Here is a 14,251-nt window from a genome sequence, read left to right as displayed (position 1 = left end):
GACCCTTCCAACCCAAACTAATGCATAATTCCAGACGATTTGTACTCAGTGACCTCCCAGACTGACCAAAGGCTGCGAGACAGAGACAGGCTCCCTACCATTGCTGAAGTAGGAAGTGATACAGGCCTCTGTGGTCTCAGCCATGTGGCGCACGGAGGCCAGGCTGTGACATGCAGCTGTGAGGAGGGGCATGGCCAGCAGCCCCTGCACCCTGCTGTCGATCCACTTGCGCAGGCTGCCCCGCAGGGACTCGGCCGTGGTGATGCTGGAGTTGTTCAGCATCATCAGCGTCTCCGTGAACAGGCTGCTGAGGGCCAGGTGACGTGTCTGCAGATCCATGTCTGCAAGTCAGAAACCAAAGAACCCTTTCAGTGATGAGACACTGGAACCCAGATTCAGCTTCACTGGACACTTTCTGTGGACACTGGGAAAAGCCTCGTCCTTGGTATGCACCCATGGGCAGGGAGAGACACGACCACTCGCAACCATTTCTGTGGAGTACAGTGAGACACGGATTTCACCTGAACTCAGTTTGACAGAGGAACCTCAAGATGGTACTAGTACTAAAAATGAGATTTAGATGATCTCACCACACAATCCCGGCTGTCCAGACATACTATACCACTAGGATACACTAGTATATCTCTTCAACACTGTCAGCTTTTCCAGGTTTAACAATTTAGAACCATTTCTGAGTCACAGAATCATAGAATATTAAGGGTTGGAAGGGACCTTAAATATCATCTAGGTTTCAACCCTCCTGCCACAGGCTACTTCCACTAGATCAGGTTGCTCAAGGCCTTACTCACTGTGGCCTGGAGCAGTGCCAGGGTCAAGATAACCCCAGCTTCCCTGGGCAGCCTGGGCCAGTGTCTCACCACCCTCACAATAAGAATTTCTTCCTATACCCAACATAATCTTTTTAACTTTCAGTTTGTACTCGTTACTCCTAATCCCTCAAGACCAGAAGAATGTATTTGTGCCATTCTTCCCTTTAAAAAAGAGGCAAATGACAAGTAAAATAAAAATTAGAAAAAAACACCAGATGATAAAAAAAAATCACTTAAGCTTCTGTATATCATCAGCCAGTTATACTCACAAATGTAACTCATTTTTAATGTTAGTTCTGTCACTCTTGACAGCTCTTCAGGGCAAGATTCATATTTTTGCTTTGTGCTAATATACCACCTATGTATATATCACCAAAGCACCATGCCCTGCTGCCCATAAGGGAGACATGACAATAACACAAATAATTAAATTGTCACAGATATTCATCAATCCACTCAGCAGAATAAAGGATTTTGACAGTAATTTAAAATAATTAATTTAAATTTAAAGTAATTTGCCATTTCCTCAACACAAACCTGGGGGATTAAAGATGACTACATCATCTAGCAACTTGGCCATTTCTTGTTCCAAAACTGCAAGGGTTATCTTTCCACTTTGTTCTAAGGTGCTGAGGAACTGAACCACCTGGCGAATGTATGCTCGGCACTTCAGTGTTGCATCCTGTCAGACAAAATTAAAATCAATTGGGGGGGAAAAAAACCCAAATCATATCTAGAACTCTTTCCATATTCTGTAATATACATGAGCAGAAATTCGCAAAAGCCAAGAACAGCATGGAGATGCTCCAGAATTAGTTCTACTCACAAGGTGGATGTGACTATCTGAAGATGTCCCAAAGCCTGCTGAGATTTTCAGGAGCTTCACGATCAGTTCAGCTCCAGCATCCTTAGCAAGGATAACAGAGGGAGGGTAGTGACTGTTGCAGTAGCTGATGATGCTTTCATAAGATGAAATGCCCACAAGCTGCCAAGGAAGAGAGCTGGTCTGTCCAAGAAGATTTATGAGTGGAGATTCCTGAAAATTTAAAGACATCAGTTTAAGTTACACCTTCTTTGCAGTTTTCAATTCCTACTCACAGTACTCAATATTGGAAAGAAGCTCTGGCTTCAGAATTTGAACAAGATAGAGCTGAAAACCCACAGAAATAGATGACCTTAGGGAGTCTGTCTGAAAAGCAATTCCTTATTGAAGCAGTAAGCTAACACAAGTATTTCATCTCTAGCATTTGCAGAACTGTATTCAGACTGTTGCAGCAGCTCTAACCAAGTACAAAAGTCTGTGAAAAATGTTAAATTTTGACATGTAAATGTGTAAGGACAGCAAGAAAAATATGAGATCCTTCAAGTAAAAGTCAGTACAGGTTTAAAAGAGGCATTAAAATATTATTTTTAAAAATACATTAATATAAGTTCACAGGAGAAACTGCCTCCCTGAATTGTCTATTTAGTAAATCATCTACCAACCTGGGGGACTCATCATGTGCTTATTCTCACAAATACCACCCTGAACAGCACAGCAGCCCCACAGCTCATACAGGCAGTACAAGTCTGCAGATGTAGAAGTCTCTCTGTGAGCAGCCACCATATATCGTTAAACATCTGCAGTGAAAACGAGCCCCCTGAACACAGAGAAACACTAGCTGGCATGAAGCTATGTCAGAAGTTTAGACTGGGTATCAGAAAAGATTCTTCCCTCAGAGAGTCGTGGGTCACTAAACAGGCTCTCCAGGCAATGGTCACAGCCTCGAGACTGCCAGCGCTCCAGGACAGTTTGGACAAAAGCTTGACTACTGATGATGTACTCATCTTTAATCCCCCAGGTTTGTGCTCTAAGGAAGGCACAGGGTGGAATTGCTGGGGTGTCTGTGCAGGGCCAGGAGTTAGACTCAATGATTACTTCCAACTCAGGATATTCTATATCCTATTCTATGTTTCTACAGGTTTCAGAATGAACAAATACTGGAATTGTGGTGACAATCCAGAACTAACCCAAATGACATTACTTCAATAGGACTGTGACACTGATACAAGTACTCTTTAAGTTGCTCATGCCCTGGAATACAGGGCTGGGAAAGTTTGAGATTTAGACCAAGGTGTGCTCTGGAGGCCAAAACCTCCTGTATGTCAGTTTAACACAATGCTGGAGGGAAGGAGGGAATTCCTGAGGCTGACTCATATCACGTGCAAACAACTATCTTCTGAAGCTTAGGAGGCTTCTGATAAGCAAGGACATTCAGATACGTGAAAGTATGTGAACTCTGGTAATTTTCCTAAACTGAAATACAGTGATGGTCAAAGGCTGCTGGTGACATCTTGGTGCAGTATCTTGTAATGCCTCAGAGTAAATGGAGAGCAGAAGATACAGCAAGTGTAAGAAAGCTGACAGATGAGAAATGGGACTTCTTGAAGATGATCAAGAGCCTCTGAAGAGTTCCCCAGAAGCAATAAAATGGATTTAGTCACATCTCATGTCCTTTCTAGTAAAGGATTAATTGTCTTTTAAGAGATGGGTATGAATTGTCATAAAAAAATTACCTCTTCGCCTATAAGCTCTTCCTCCTTTGCCAACAGGACCATCATATACAGCAAACAGACAATCATGCTGTGAGTCTGAGGGTGTGGGTTGGGATTCCAGGCATCAGAGAGGACACTGACCCAGTTTACTTCACATAAAACATAACCTAAGAACAAGAAACAACTCTTGGGGCTGCCTCTTTCAATCTAGGAAAGAGAAAGGGAAAAAGAGAGGTGCATAAAACAATGTAAGATATAACTAGTACTTTTACACTTTTCTTTAGCTTTAGTTCTTTAGCTAACTGTAAATCTACGGCAGCATCTTAGGTCAGCAGAGGAGTAGACAAATGTCTTCTCTATCATTTTGCTCCCCCTCTTGAAGCTTTGCCTTGTCTCAGACAACTTCGAAGTGAGAACAACATGGCAATAGCAAAATATATTAAATCTAACTAAAAATATTAAATACATATGCAATAAATGAGACATTCCAGGAAATCAACAAAGAGGGAGCTCTACAGCTCCCCACAGCTTTGTCTAAGACTCCAAAGCACTCCTCCATAAAAGTCCATCGCAAATTGGGCAGCTGTGAATGCTAAAAACAAACTTTAAAAACCCACTTGCTAAAAGAACTATCTCCTGCTCGCCAGCTATTTTCAAGGGCAGCACTGACTATGAACTTAATTCAGCAGATGCCACAAACTCACTTTAAAGAACTCTTCCATAAGCATCTGGTCTGGATGCATTTCCTTCCATGGAAGCCTTCTGAACTCAGTGTGGAAAGCATAGAGAATAAACTCTGGCATTTTGGGGGCTGTGCAACACTCACAGTAATGCATTAGGTGTAACCAGAGAGCTCCACGGTGGCTTGGCAACAGCTTTTCTAGAATCAAAGAAAATAGCAGAATTAACACAGAAAAAAATTCAGATAAAATTTGATTTCAGAAGAAAAGTCTATTTTTGAAGATGAAAAACTTGTAAGTTACACTAAAATATACTCCAAAGAAAAAAATGCACACTAAACCTTTGTATTTTGTTTCTCCAGATAAACAACTGGGGAGACTTAGGATTTCATGCTCACCTTTGAAGCTCTCATGCAAAAGCTTGATGCAATCTGCAAACAAACAGACCACAGTGGAGGCTACAGGAGTGTCACTCTCCAACCAAGGGTAGCAGAGCTGGCTACTGAAAAGAAGCACAACACAAATGTCAGTGTTCAGTTACCTGAGCATAAACATCTGCAATTTAAATACTCTAAAGTAATGAAGTAAAGGTATCAGCAGTCCTCCCAATTTCAGCTTTTTGAGACTGTCCTCTTCTTCCTTAGAAGAGCTGCATAGTTCACTATCCCACTAAAGATCCACTCAGTAAGCAAAAATTACTTGTTTGATTTCATAATGAAATTGAAACAACAGAGTTTCTCAATGATACTGTTCAGCAACTGCAGACAACCTTCTAACTTCAGTGCTGGAAGTGCACTCACGACTCCAAAAGCTTTTAATTTTGAAAGAAAGCAGAATTTGAACATACAGTAGCATAACTAATTTTTCATGTCAAGACAGAGGCACACAAAGCAATAGATCATCACAGCATTCATTTAGCCTACAGTTTCTTTATATACAAGTGGCATTTGGGGCTGTATTTGTTTGGCTTTTTTGTTTTCTTTTAAACAGGTATTATAGATATTATGGAATCTAAAAAAAGGAAATCCAAAATTCAAGTTTCAGTATTTTTAAAATTGAGTGAAAGAATTCCAATAATCAAGCTCTGCTCATATTATTACAAGATCTTTTTCATATCTAAAATAATTATTCTATTTAAACCTTGGAAAATTTGATGTAGGTCATTAGTTAGTTCTGTAATTATTAAGGAAATGACAAAGTGAGAGCTATTTAAATGGAAGGCAAGACAGTCACAAATCATTAAAATCCAGGTAACAATGAAAGCCATTCTTAGAGGACTGAAGTCCCTACTTTAGCAAAAATTCATTTAATTTTAAAACGCAGTATATACCTTGCATCTTCTTTCTCCAAGACCAGTATCCATGGTTTAAAGAGTCCAGCGATGACTGAATACAAGGACTGCAATGCTAAAAGGAAACAAAACAAAGATGCTTTTTTCCTTCAAATCAAAAACAGTGAACATACTACACTTCTCTAAATTTGCATATAATATCCTTTTCTCATTCTAACATTCACACAATTATAGAATAACTAAGACTGGAAAAGACCTCTCAAGATCACTGAGTCCAACCATTCAATCAGTTCTTTCTGGTCAAATAAAAATTTAAAATAGAATATGCTTAATAATAACTCTAGTTAACAACAGGGCTGTTTTAACAACCATCATAAGCATTTTGCATTGTTAAGATTGTTTATCAGTAATAAATTGAGATTGTGGAGGCAAAGATGACTCACACTTTAAACCTGCACATATCAAAATGTGTTAATTAAAATTAATTAAAACTAGGAAAAAAGCCAGCTTTCTCCAGATCTAAATCAAGCATGATGAAATTCAGTAGTGTCTCCTTCCAAACCTCTGCTCAATGCAAAAGACTATATTCTTCCTGGAAAAAGTACAATCGCCTAATAAAATAATTTTGAAGAAAGCTCAAATATAAAAAAAACTTTCTCTCAGATTATGAAGTCCTGCATGGCCATGAAGTAGCACCAACATTTCCCATCTGTATTTTAATATTATCATTACTGCACAAATGTAAATTAAAAAGACTGTACTGTATATTTAAATGTCACTTAACAGAGTGAATTAGAGAAATCAGGTAAGTCATTTGCTTTTGAGACACATTACCTGCTAAAATTTTGCTACTGCCAACAGGCTCTTGGGCTAAATTACCAACTTCAGTGTCAATCAGTCGTTTAATGAGATACTCCAGGAATGCATTCACTTCAGCCACATACGGAGTCCATTTTGAAAATAGGCCAAAAGTCCTGAAGTCCACCGAGGCCAGTCGGAGTTTGCAGAAGGATGTAGAAATCCATTCTATTGTCTCTCTGACCTGAAAAAAAGAAAAAAGCTATTAATTAGCCGCAGAAAGGCTGCACAGCAGTGTTATCTGTCACTGGAGGGCATCTGTTTCAATCTGAAAGGCATAAATCTACCCAAGAGGCACCCACCTGTTCTGTGGAGAGGAGAGTTTTTGCAGCATCCCTCACCACAGGACCTTCAGCAGAATCACTTTTCTTGAAATTGCCCTGCTCAGTCACCACTGAATGACACCCCAAAGCTTGAAGTGATGCCTTCCAACAGTCAGGGCTTAGAAGCTGTTCCGATGAGCCTTAGGAGAAAGAAGGGAATGCATTTGCGAAAACCAGAAAGATGTTAGTCTCGTTCTCCAAACAACTCAAAAAAGGTTGAAATTAGACCTCTGTTCTACATGAAAAATTAGGTAGCATGGGAGTTTGAAAGCTCCAAGTTTAAGAGTGAGAGATTATCTCCAGTTTGCAAATGTAATCAACATTTCCTTTTGGCATCTACATGTTTCTCTCCTTAGATAGCTTCCTAGGCACTTTGAACATCCCTGGCTGCAAATATACATTAAGAGACAGCTGCTGCCTCAGCAGGTATGGTTCGACAGAGAGAAGAAGGGGCACATCAGAATATGAGTGGCATCAAATGTCGACTGGGACATTTTCAGCATATTTCAGTGTCAGTTAAATGTCTTCATAATTCCAGCTATCTGTCTGATATTGAAGGGTAATCAAAAACAACGGTTCTGCATTACAGGCCATGGCATAACCGTCATTAATAGGTGCTTCCATTAACTGAAGACTCTCCTCCATCCTTCTCCTGTTACATGGGCTGAAAAATTTGTTGTCACTGATGTGTGTGCCTTGACTCATGGAAGAGCTACAATATGACTAACAAAAACACATCACATAGCAAGGCACATAAAAATGCCCTAGGTAGAAACCTAAGGAAGTGTAAATCATTCTGCAGTTTAACATTCTGCACAGAGTTCATATTTTTAAGCCAGAAGGGTTCTACACAAAGGCTTAGGATGCCATCACCTCAGATACTCACTTTGCACGAACAACCTTAAGAAATCACTGTAGTGATCAGGGAACTGATACTGGAGAAGGTTAGTCCAATGCTTGCAGAAGATATTAAATGGCATCAAAATATCTTCTTCAGGTTCCAGGCCACATGCATTGAGAGCCAAGTGAATGGACTCCAGGAGCTGGGTGCGCTCCGAGAGAGGTGGCTTGGCCACGCTCAACCACTGCGTGAGGTCGAACTACAACAGAGCACAGGGAGCATTTGTAAGCAGGAGAGTCAACAGACACAACGCCTTTAGGAGGAGGGAGAAGTCACCAGAGAAATTAAATCATGACATTTTTATGTAGGTGTGGAGGTGGGCGGAGGTTGAAACATGTACGTAACAAAAACCTCATTACTTTGCATCTCGTTAGCCCTGCCTCCAAAACTCACTTTCCAAAGGCTATGATTTAGCACACTGCAGTAGTCTCTAGATCTATGAAACAGCCCTTGGCAGAGTGGCTCAGATTCATAAAGACATGTCTGAGTTTCCACACAAGCATTAAGCTGGACTGATGCCCACAAGCATTAAGCTGGACTGATGCCCACAAGCATTAAACTGGACTGATGCCCACAGGCATTAAACTGGACTGATGCCCACTGATGTCCACAAATTTTCAGGTGGAGGAGCAAAGCTTTGAGCATTTGCTTAGACCTTGGTCAGCAGGGACAATACTGACCACTGCCACCGTGGACAGCTAAGAGTCCTGCCCAGGACAGACTGCCTGCTGCTCCTAGCTGTCTCCCTGAAACTTAAGAGGAGAATCAGAGCAATATCGAAGGCCAAGTGTTATACTAATTTCTCCACTGGCAGTATCATGAGTAACGGACGTGCAAATAATTTGGGATTACTTTACTCTGTTTTAAGACAGGCAGGAAGGACATGGGTACCAAATAGAGCTGGAAAATGCAGACACTGCCCCAAATTTTGTTTTGATTGTTAGGTACTGGGCATTCAGCGGCTATTGTGACGAATGTCTTTGTAGAGATACCAGGCATCTGGTATCAGTCATCAGAAGAAGTCATCAAGAGAAGGTTTTAATTTCAGCAGTAAGCCCTGGGAAGCACATACTGGCACCATCTGTGCTAGAAAAGGCTACTAAAGCTATTTGCTTTTGACTCTAGCCCCTCTTGAGCCTAAAAGCAACACTTACCATTTGGTATGACTAACAGGGATCTACAGAACTTATCAATGCTATCTTAAAGTACCAGATTTCCATCTCTTTCCTTTTTAGCTTAAAGACATGGCCTTCAGGCAAAGAACACCCACAGACCAGACTTTACCTTTGTCAGCAGCATGAAGACAACATCACTGTTATCCTCACTCAGGAAGGTCACGACTTGTTCATATAAAGCCACAAATTCACCGAGAGAGGCAACTGGAGTGAAGTAAGGAGAAAGGAGAGTACAGAGCCTCCGATTCTGCAGGATCGTCTGGAGCAGACGCTTGCACTCTGTTTTGGTCCCACTGATGAACACCTGAGAAAAGTGGGAATGACGGAAAAAAAACCCAGCCAAATATCAGTCAGCTGGAAAATACACCACTTAAGCTTGTTGTTGAGACACTCATAGTTTTGGTCCTTTTATGAAAAGTGAAGTTTTTCTCAAAAAAAAAGATTGAGATTATGAGATTATAAAATTAACATCAACTAAAGGCTGTTATTCCACAAGATATCACACAAAACAAGCTTGTCTTCCTAGCTCACTTCAGACTAGCATTTGTGATAACACATGTTGTCTAAAAACACCCAGAAATACCTTTTTTTTCTGAGGTAATAGTGTAAGAAAATAAACCCTGATTTCACCAGCCCTGCTTGATAATAGGAAAAACTTAACAGAACTAGAGCTGTGAAGAACTTCTCAGCACTTCACCTGTTATAGGTGCTCAAGGACAGCTGCACATGGAATTAAGCTATATCTAAGATAAAAGTAAGTATCTGGACCCAAAGTACAGGCTAATGATTTTTCTCAGAGCACAGAAACAGCAAACATTACCACCACTAACAAGCGTTTGTCTTCTCTACGAGCAAACTTCTGATATAACTCACTACACAGAAGAACACTACAAAGCTGTAGAAGAAAGGTGTCTAAATACAGAGGTTGACAAGAAATGCATCAACCAGAAATGGACAGGTAACAGCAAGTCTATGCTGAAACACACTCTTATGAACTGAAAGTATCCAAACCTTAGTTACCTGCCCAAAATTCCAGCATTTAACTAACACAATGAAAATTTAAGCAGACGCACCTCAGAGCAACATTTTTTATTTTGCTTAAGTGAAAGCTTCACCTCTCCTAAAGACTGCGCATATTACACAATTAGTTTAAAACAAAATGGGATAAAAGCTTAGAAATTATCTTTAAGCCTTCTGAACGTGTTTAGGACTGTCTCCCCCATTAACAGCAGTGAAACCAGAGTAAGAATTAGCATCAAAAATCAAATTAAAAAAAAATTAGAAAATATTTTCATATTCAAGAAATAAACTCACTTGGCCCAGAATCTCAATGCAGGATGTGAAGAACTGTCTTGTGGGAGGATTACGTTGAGTTTCATCACACACATATTCTACCAATGTGAAAAACAAACCAATTCCTACTTTCTTGATCGCAGGCATAGGCTGCACCTTGTAGATATTTATCAGGGCTCTAAAAAAATTAAGTTAAAAAGGCAAATTAAATTTACATGCAGAGAATAAAACAATAAAGAGAGGTTTCTTGCCAATATATAGCCTTGAGGTGAGTATTTGTGATACTCCCCGAGTATTCCTCCTTCTCATATCCAGACTGAAAAGTCACATATTTAGCTCATGTAGTTTTGGTGGCTGAAATGGATACTTACAAACTTCAAAGTCTCCATAATCAGGGTGAAAAAGTGAACACTGAATGATTTCCAAAGCGTAATTCCAATAGATTATTTCTCCCTTTAATCATATACTCCTCATATTCTGATGGCATCTCAACTGCCTTTGTATTGCAAGAAAAACTATCCTATTTTATTTCACAGGCTCAACAGTAAAAGAATTAAAACAGAAACAAGTATTTTCTTGTGTATTGCCAAGTAGATGCTTCATTGAGATCAAACCCCTGTCTTCACTAAGTCTGAATTAAAACAGATGAAGATGCAATTCCACAGATGTGAGTCCCAAGAACTAGCTCATCCAGAGAATTTGTAAGATTAACGATCAAGAACAAACAAGTAGAAGTATATAAATCCTTTTACTTGTACAATCATTACACCCTATGGTAAACCAGCTACACTAAGAGAATCCCAGCAGGAATCTGGAAGATTGAGGATGAAGTTGCAAAAGTGGACCTCTGGGATGAACTGTAAAAAGTCTTTAAGTGAGGAAAAGGGCCTTGGACAACTCCATTTTATTCACTCCCCCTCATACTATCTAGGTCACTTCCACTGCACCATTTTGTTTCACTTATTGAAAAACTACTTCAAATTATAGCATTCTATTACAGATTTATGTCCTGCACTATAACAGAGAAAAACCCATAGTCATATTCAAATCATGTAATTTAGCCTATGGCTGAGACAGCTATGGTACAAGTTTGCTACTTCCTAAAGCTTAGCACAGCATCCTTGTGTCATCGAGTGTCCTTTTACAGAATTAGGAGGGCTATTATTATAACGCACAGAACAATAAAAAGAAATTGAAAACAATAAACAGAAGTACAACATAATCCTGTGAGCCCTGCTGAGACTGAGCAATCCTGACAATAAGAATTACTGCATCAAAACACACAAGTCTCAGGATTCAAGCTCTGTTGTTGGCCCAAGCTGATAAGCATAAAGAAAAACACACAAACAGGTTCCACATTTTAACTCTAACACGCCAAAATGGAAACACAAACACCACTACCCAAAGCAGCATCTGAACAACCTACGTTATGAAATTCTCCACATGTACAGCTGCTTCCACAACACCCAGGGAAGGTGGCTTCATGGCTTCTGCCTGCAGCTGTCTCACTTCTTTACGCAAGGCATGAAGCTGCTGGCTCACTGCTTCATTTTTGTGCTTCCCTTCAAACTGAATGACAAAAAGACACACATTCATTTCAGAATTAACATGGTTTTGCCAAAACTCTCCCATGTTGCAGCTATTTCTAAAAAAGAAGCAGAGTCTAGTCAGAGAACTCTGAGTTTGGATGGCTTTCCCCCTGAGAGCTTTAATGAGATTTAGTACATCGTGCCCAAGCATACATCTTTGATTGTGTTCCTAATTAATTATCACACACACTAATAGAATTCACATATTTTATCTAAGGCTTTTAATCCACAGGGACTGAATCTTAGAGGGGATCAAAAATTAATTTACTAAGCAACATCGAAGTATTTCCATAAACATTTTCATTCCTGCTATTCCTATTGGCAAACAAATTCCCACACCCTTACAATGGGAAGCAGTTTAGAATGGATGCCATGAGCAAAACTATGCAACAACTTATTCTTAAGCTGTTGATCTGCTTCTCCTTTTCCGCATTACACATGAGGTGTTTCAGACCACTAACATGTGTGTGGATTTATGTGGTCACTTTCATAATAATTCAGCCATTTCACATTCATCCTCTATGTTCAACAGTCCCAGAAGAGAGGTGATGCTATGCCTCTAACCTGGATGGTGAGCCGAGCTGCTCCCTGGCAGTCTTTATTGGAAGCTCCCCGGCACTCCAGGTGGAGGGTTATTTGCTCCTCCCTGTTGACATACAGCTTGGGCACTGTGTCCAGGATCTCACTGTTCAGAGCAACATGTTGAGACTCCCAGAGAGCTGCAGTTCTGAAAGGCATTTATTAATAAAATTAGCAAAATCTTTCCTGAAAACAGCAATGCTAGGAATATATAAGAAAGGAGACTTCAATTTAATGCGTTGTACCAAGACTCATGACACTTTTCCTGGAAAACATGAAAGGTTATTAACTTAAATTGAGCTAAAACTTCAAAGTAATAGCACTTCAAAGTAATAAAAAAATCAGGTTCATAAGAACAAAACTACTCTAGTATGTGTGAGTTCTTTTGAATTACTTGATACGACAGCCTGAAAGGAAACTAAACAGAATAATCCCTGTAGGAAATGCAATTTTCCACCAGACCCAAAAAAAACCCCCCCAAAAAAAAACCAAAACAAAACAAAAAAAGCTAGAGTGTGATGATTCAGTTGAAAGTTGAAAAAACTTCAGTTGAAAAAAATTTCAGTTGAAAGGGGAAAAAAAAAAAAAAAAAAAACAAAACCAACCACGAGAACCCACCTAAAACTGATACTGGAATTGTTTAGCCACAGCCTCTCGTGCACTTAGTACATTTTGTTCTGGTTCATAATATTGTTGTTAAATGACTACATTGGGTAAGAACACCCACAAATTGACCAGTTGTGATTGAAAACAATTCAGCAAGCTGTATTATCTGAGTTGGAATATTAAAAACAGAAAGTCTCTTTCATTCACAAAGCCAGCAGAATCAGAAATTATATTTCTCTCCTGGGTACTTCATATTGCAACTACTACCTTAGCGCAAAAGGGTTAAATAACTCATTGTCAACAAATCTAGCCTAGAAATGCTTTATTTCAGGAAATATGCCAAATGAGAAAATAAGACAGTTTTATGTCAGTTGAAGAAGTAGAATAATAACCTGAAAGACCACAATAAAGAGAAAACAAATGGTACAAGAAGCAGAAATCAAGTGCTGACAGTCTTGTGCTAACACCACAAATGAGGCTGCTGTGAAGGACATCTTCAGGAAGAAATTACTCCCTGTGAGGGTGGGGAGGCCGTGCCACAGGTTGCCCACATCAGCTGTGGCTGCCCTGCCTGGAAGTGTCCAAGGCAGGTTGGATGGGGCTTGGAGCAACCTGGGATAGTGGAAGGTGTCCCTGCTCAAGGCAAGGGGTAAGATGGGGTGAGCTTTAAGATGCCTCCCAACCCAAACCATTCTGTGACTCCATGATCATTTTAAGGCACTGCTGGACACACTGGTGAGGCACAAGGAGCACAGACATGACTCACTTGGCGTGTTGCTGCAAGATGTTCAGGTCCTTGCGCATGAGCTGGATCGCGTCTTTCTGACTCACAAGAGTGGCAGAGGAAATCACTGGAACAGGTGCTTTCATTGTCTGCAGTGGCAGAGGGGGCTTGGGAGTATCAAGCTTCTTCAAGTTATTCATGATCCTCACTTTAGCTACAAAAAAAAAAGCAGAAGCAAGTTTGGTCAATAAGAAAAGTTTAGTAGAAGCTGAACAAAAACATTAATTTTTTTTTTGCATGAAGCATTTTTAACTGCAGACAAATATTTCTCAGGCTTCCTCCTTTTTTAAAAAAAAAAAAAAAAGTACTCAACTAATCTTGTTATTTTTGTACAACTTTATTTCACACAACTAATTTTCATGACCAGCATTTCCATCACACAAAGATTAGTATCAATAGACCCACTGGTTTCCTTGTTTTCCCCGAACACTCCTATCTTCTGTTTTCCTGTCACTCCGTTTACTTTACTTATTTTACTTACCTGACACAGGCACCCTGCCAAAATTCTAAGCAAAATTCATCTTCCTTTCCCTACAACTCATCCTCACCTCAGGTCTTGCCAGTGTCAATTCCTTCACAGAGCACAGCCTTTCTCTGGGTCAGCCCTCTCCTCCTACTGATTTCCATTCAGTTTCTTTGTCCAAACAGTGTGAATTCACCTATGAAACTATTCCAGTTCCCTTCTATTCCCTCACTCCTTCCTCTTCTTTGGATCAGTCCCAAATCCAATTTCACCATATCCTTAATGTACCAGCTAGGACTATCATCCCTTCTGTGCTAGAACAACCCTTTCACTATCCCAAAATT

General features: G+C 40.0%; 1 protein-coding gene across 1 annotated transcript in view; it reads right to left on the bottom strand.

The window, feature by feature from the left end:
• Nucleotides 1–14,251, bottom strand: part of EPG5 (ectopic P-granules 5 autophagy tethering factor) — a 55,480-nt gene that overhangs the window by 7,091 nt on the left and 34,138 nt on the right. Inside the window, exons 26-40 of the mRNA XM_066339155.1 lie at nt 13,427–13,598; nt 12,040–12,202; nt 11,313–11,455; nt 9,908–10,064; nt 8,703–8,897; nt 7,404–7,617; nt 6,497–6,657; nt 6,171–6,378; nt 5,376–5,451; nt 4,444–4,547; nt 4,070–4,245; nt 3,387–3,572; nt 1,657–1,866; nt 1,368–1,512; nt 99–341 (exon numbers count right to left, since the gene is read on the bottom strand). Coding sequence (XP_066195252.1) covers nt 99–341; nt 1,368–1,512; nt 1,657–1,866; nt 3,387–3,572; nt 4,070–4,245; nt 4,444–4,547; nt 5,376–5,451; nt 6,171–6,378; nt 6,497–6,657; nt 7,404–7,617; nt 8,703–8,897; nt 9,908–10,064; nt 11,313–11,455; nt 12,040–12,202; nt 13,427–13,598 — 2,553 coding nt within the window. The remainder of the gene's footprint in view (nt 1–98; nt 342–1,367; nt 1,513–1,656; nt 1,867–3,386; nt 3,573–4,069; nt 4,246–4,443; nt 4,548–5,375; nt 5,452–6,170; nt 6,379–6,496; nt 6,658–7,403; nt 7,618–8,702; nt 8,898–9,907; nt 10,065–11,312; nt 11,456–12,039; nt 12,203–13,426; nt 13,599–14,251) is intronic.

This window comes from Sylvia atricapilla, chromosome Z, assembly GCF_009819655.1.
Source record: "Sylvia atricapilla isolate bSylAtr1 chromosome Z, bSylAtr1.pri, whole genome shotgun sequence".
Taxonomy (NCBI): Eukaryota; Metazoa; Chordata; class Aves; order Passeriformes; family Sylviidae; genus Sylvia; species Sylvia atricapilla.
The sequence above is the reverse complement of the archived record's forward strand: the minus strand, read 5'-3'. Positions and strand labels throughout refer to the sequence as shown.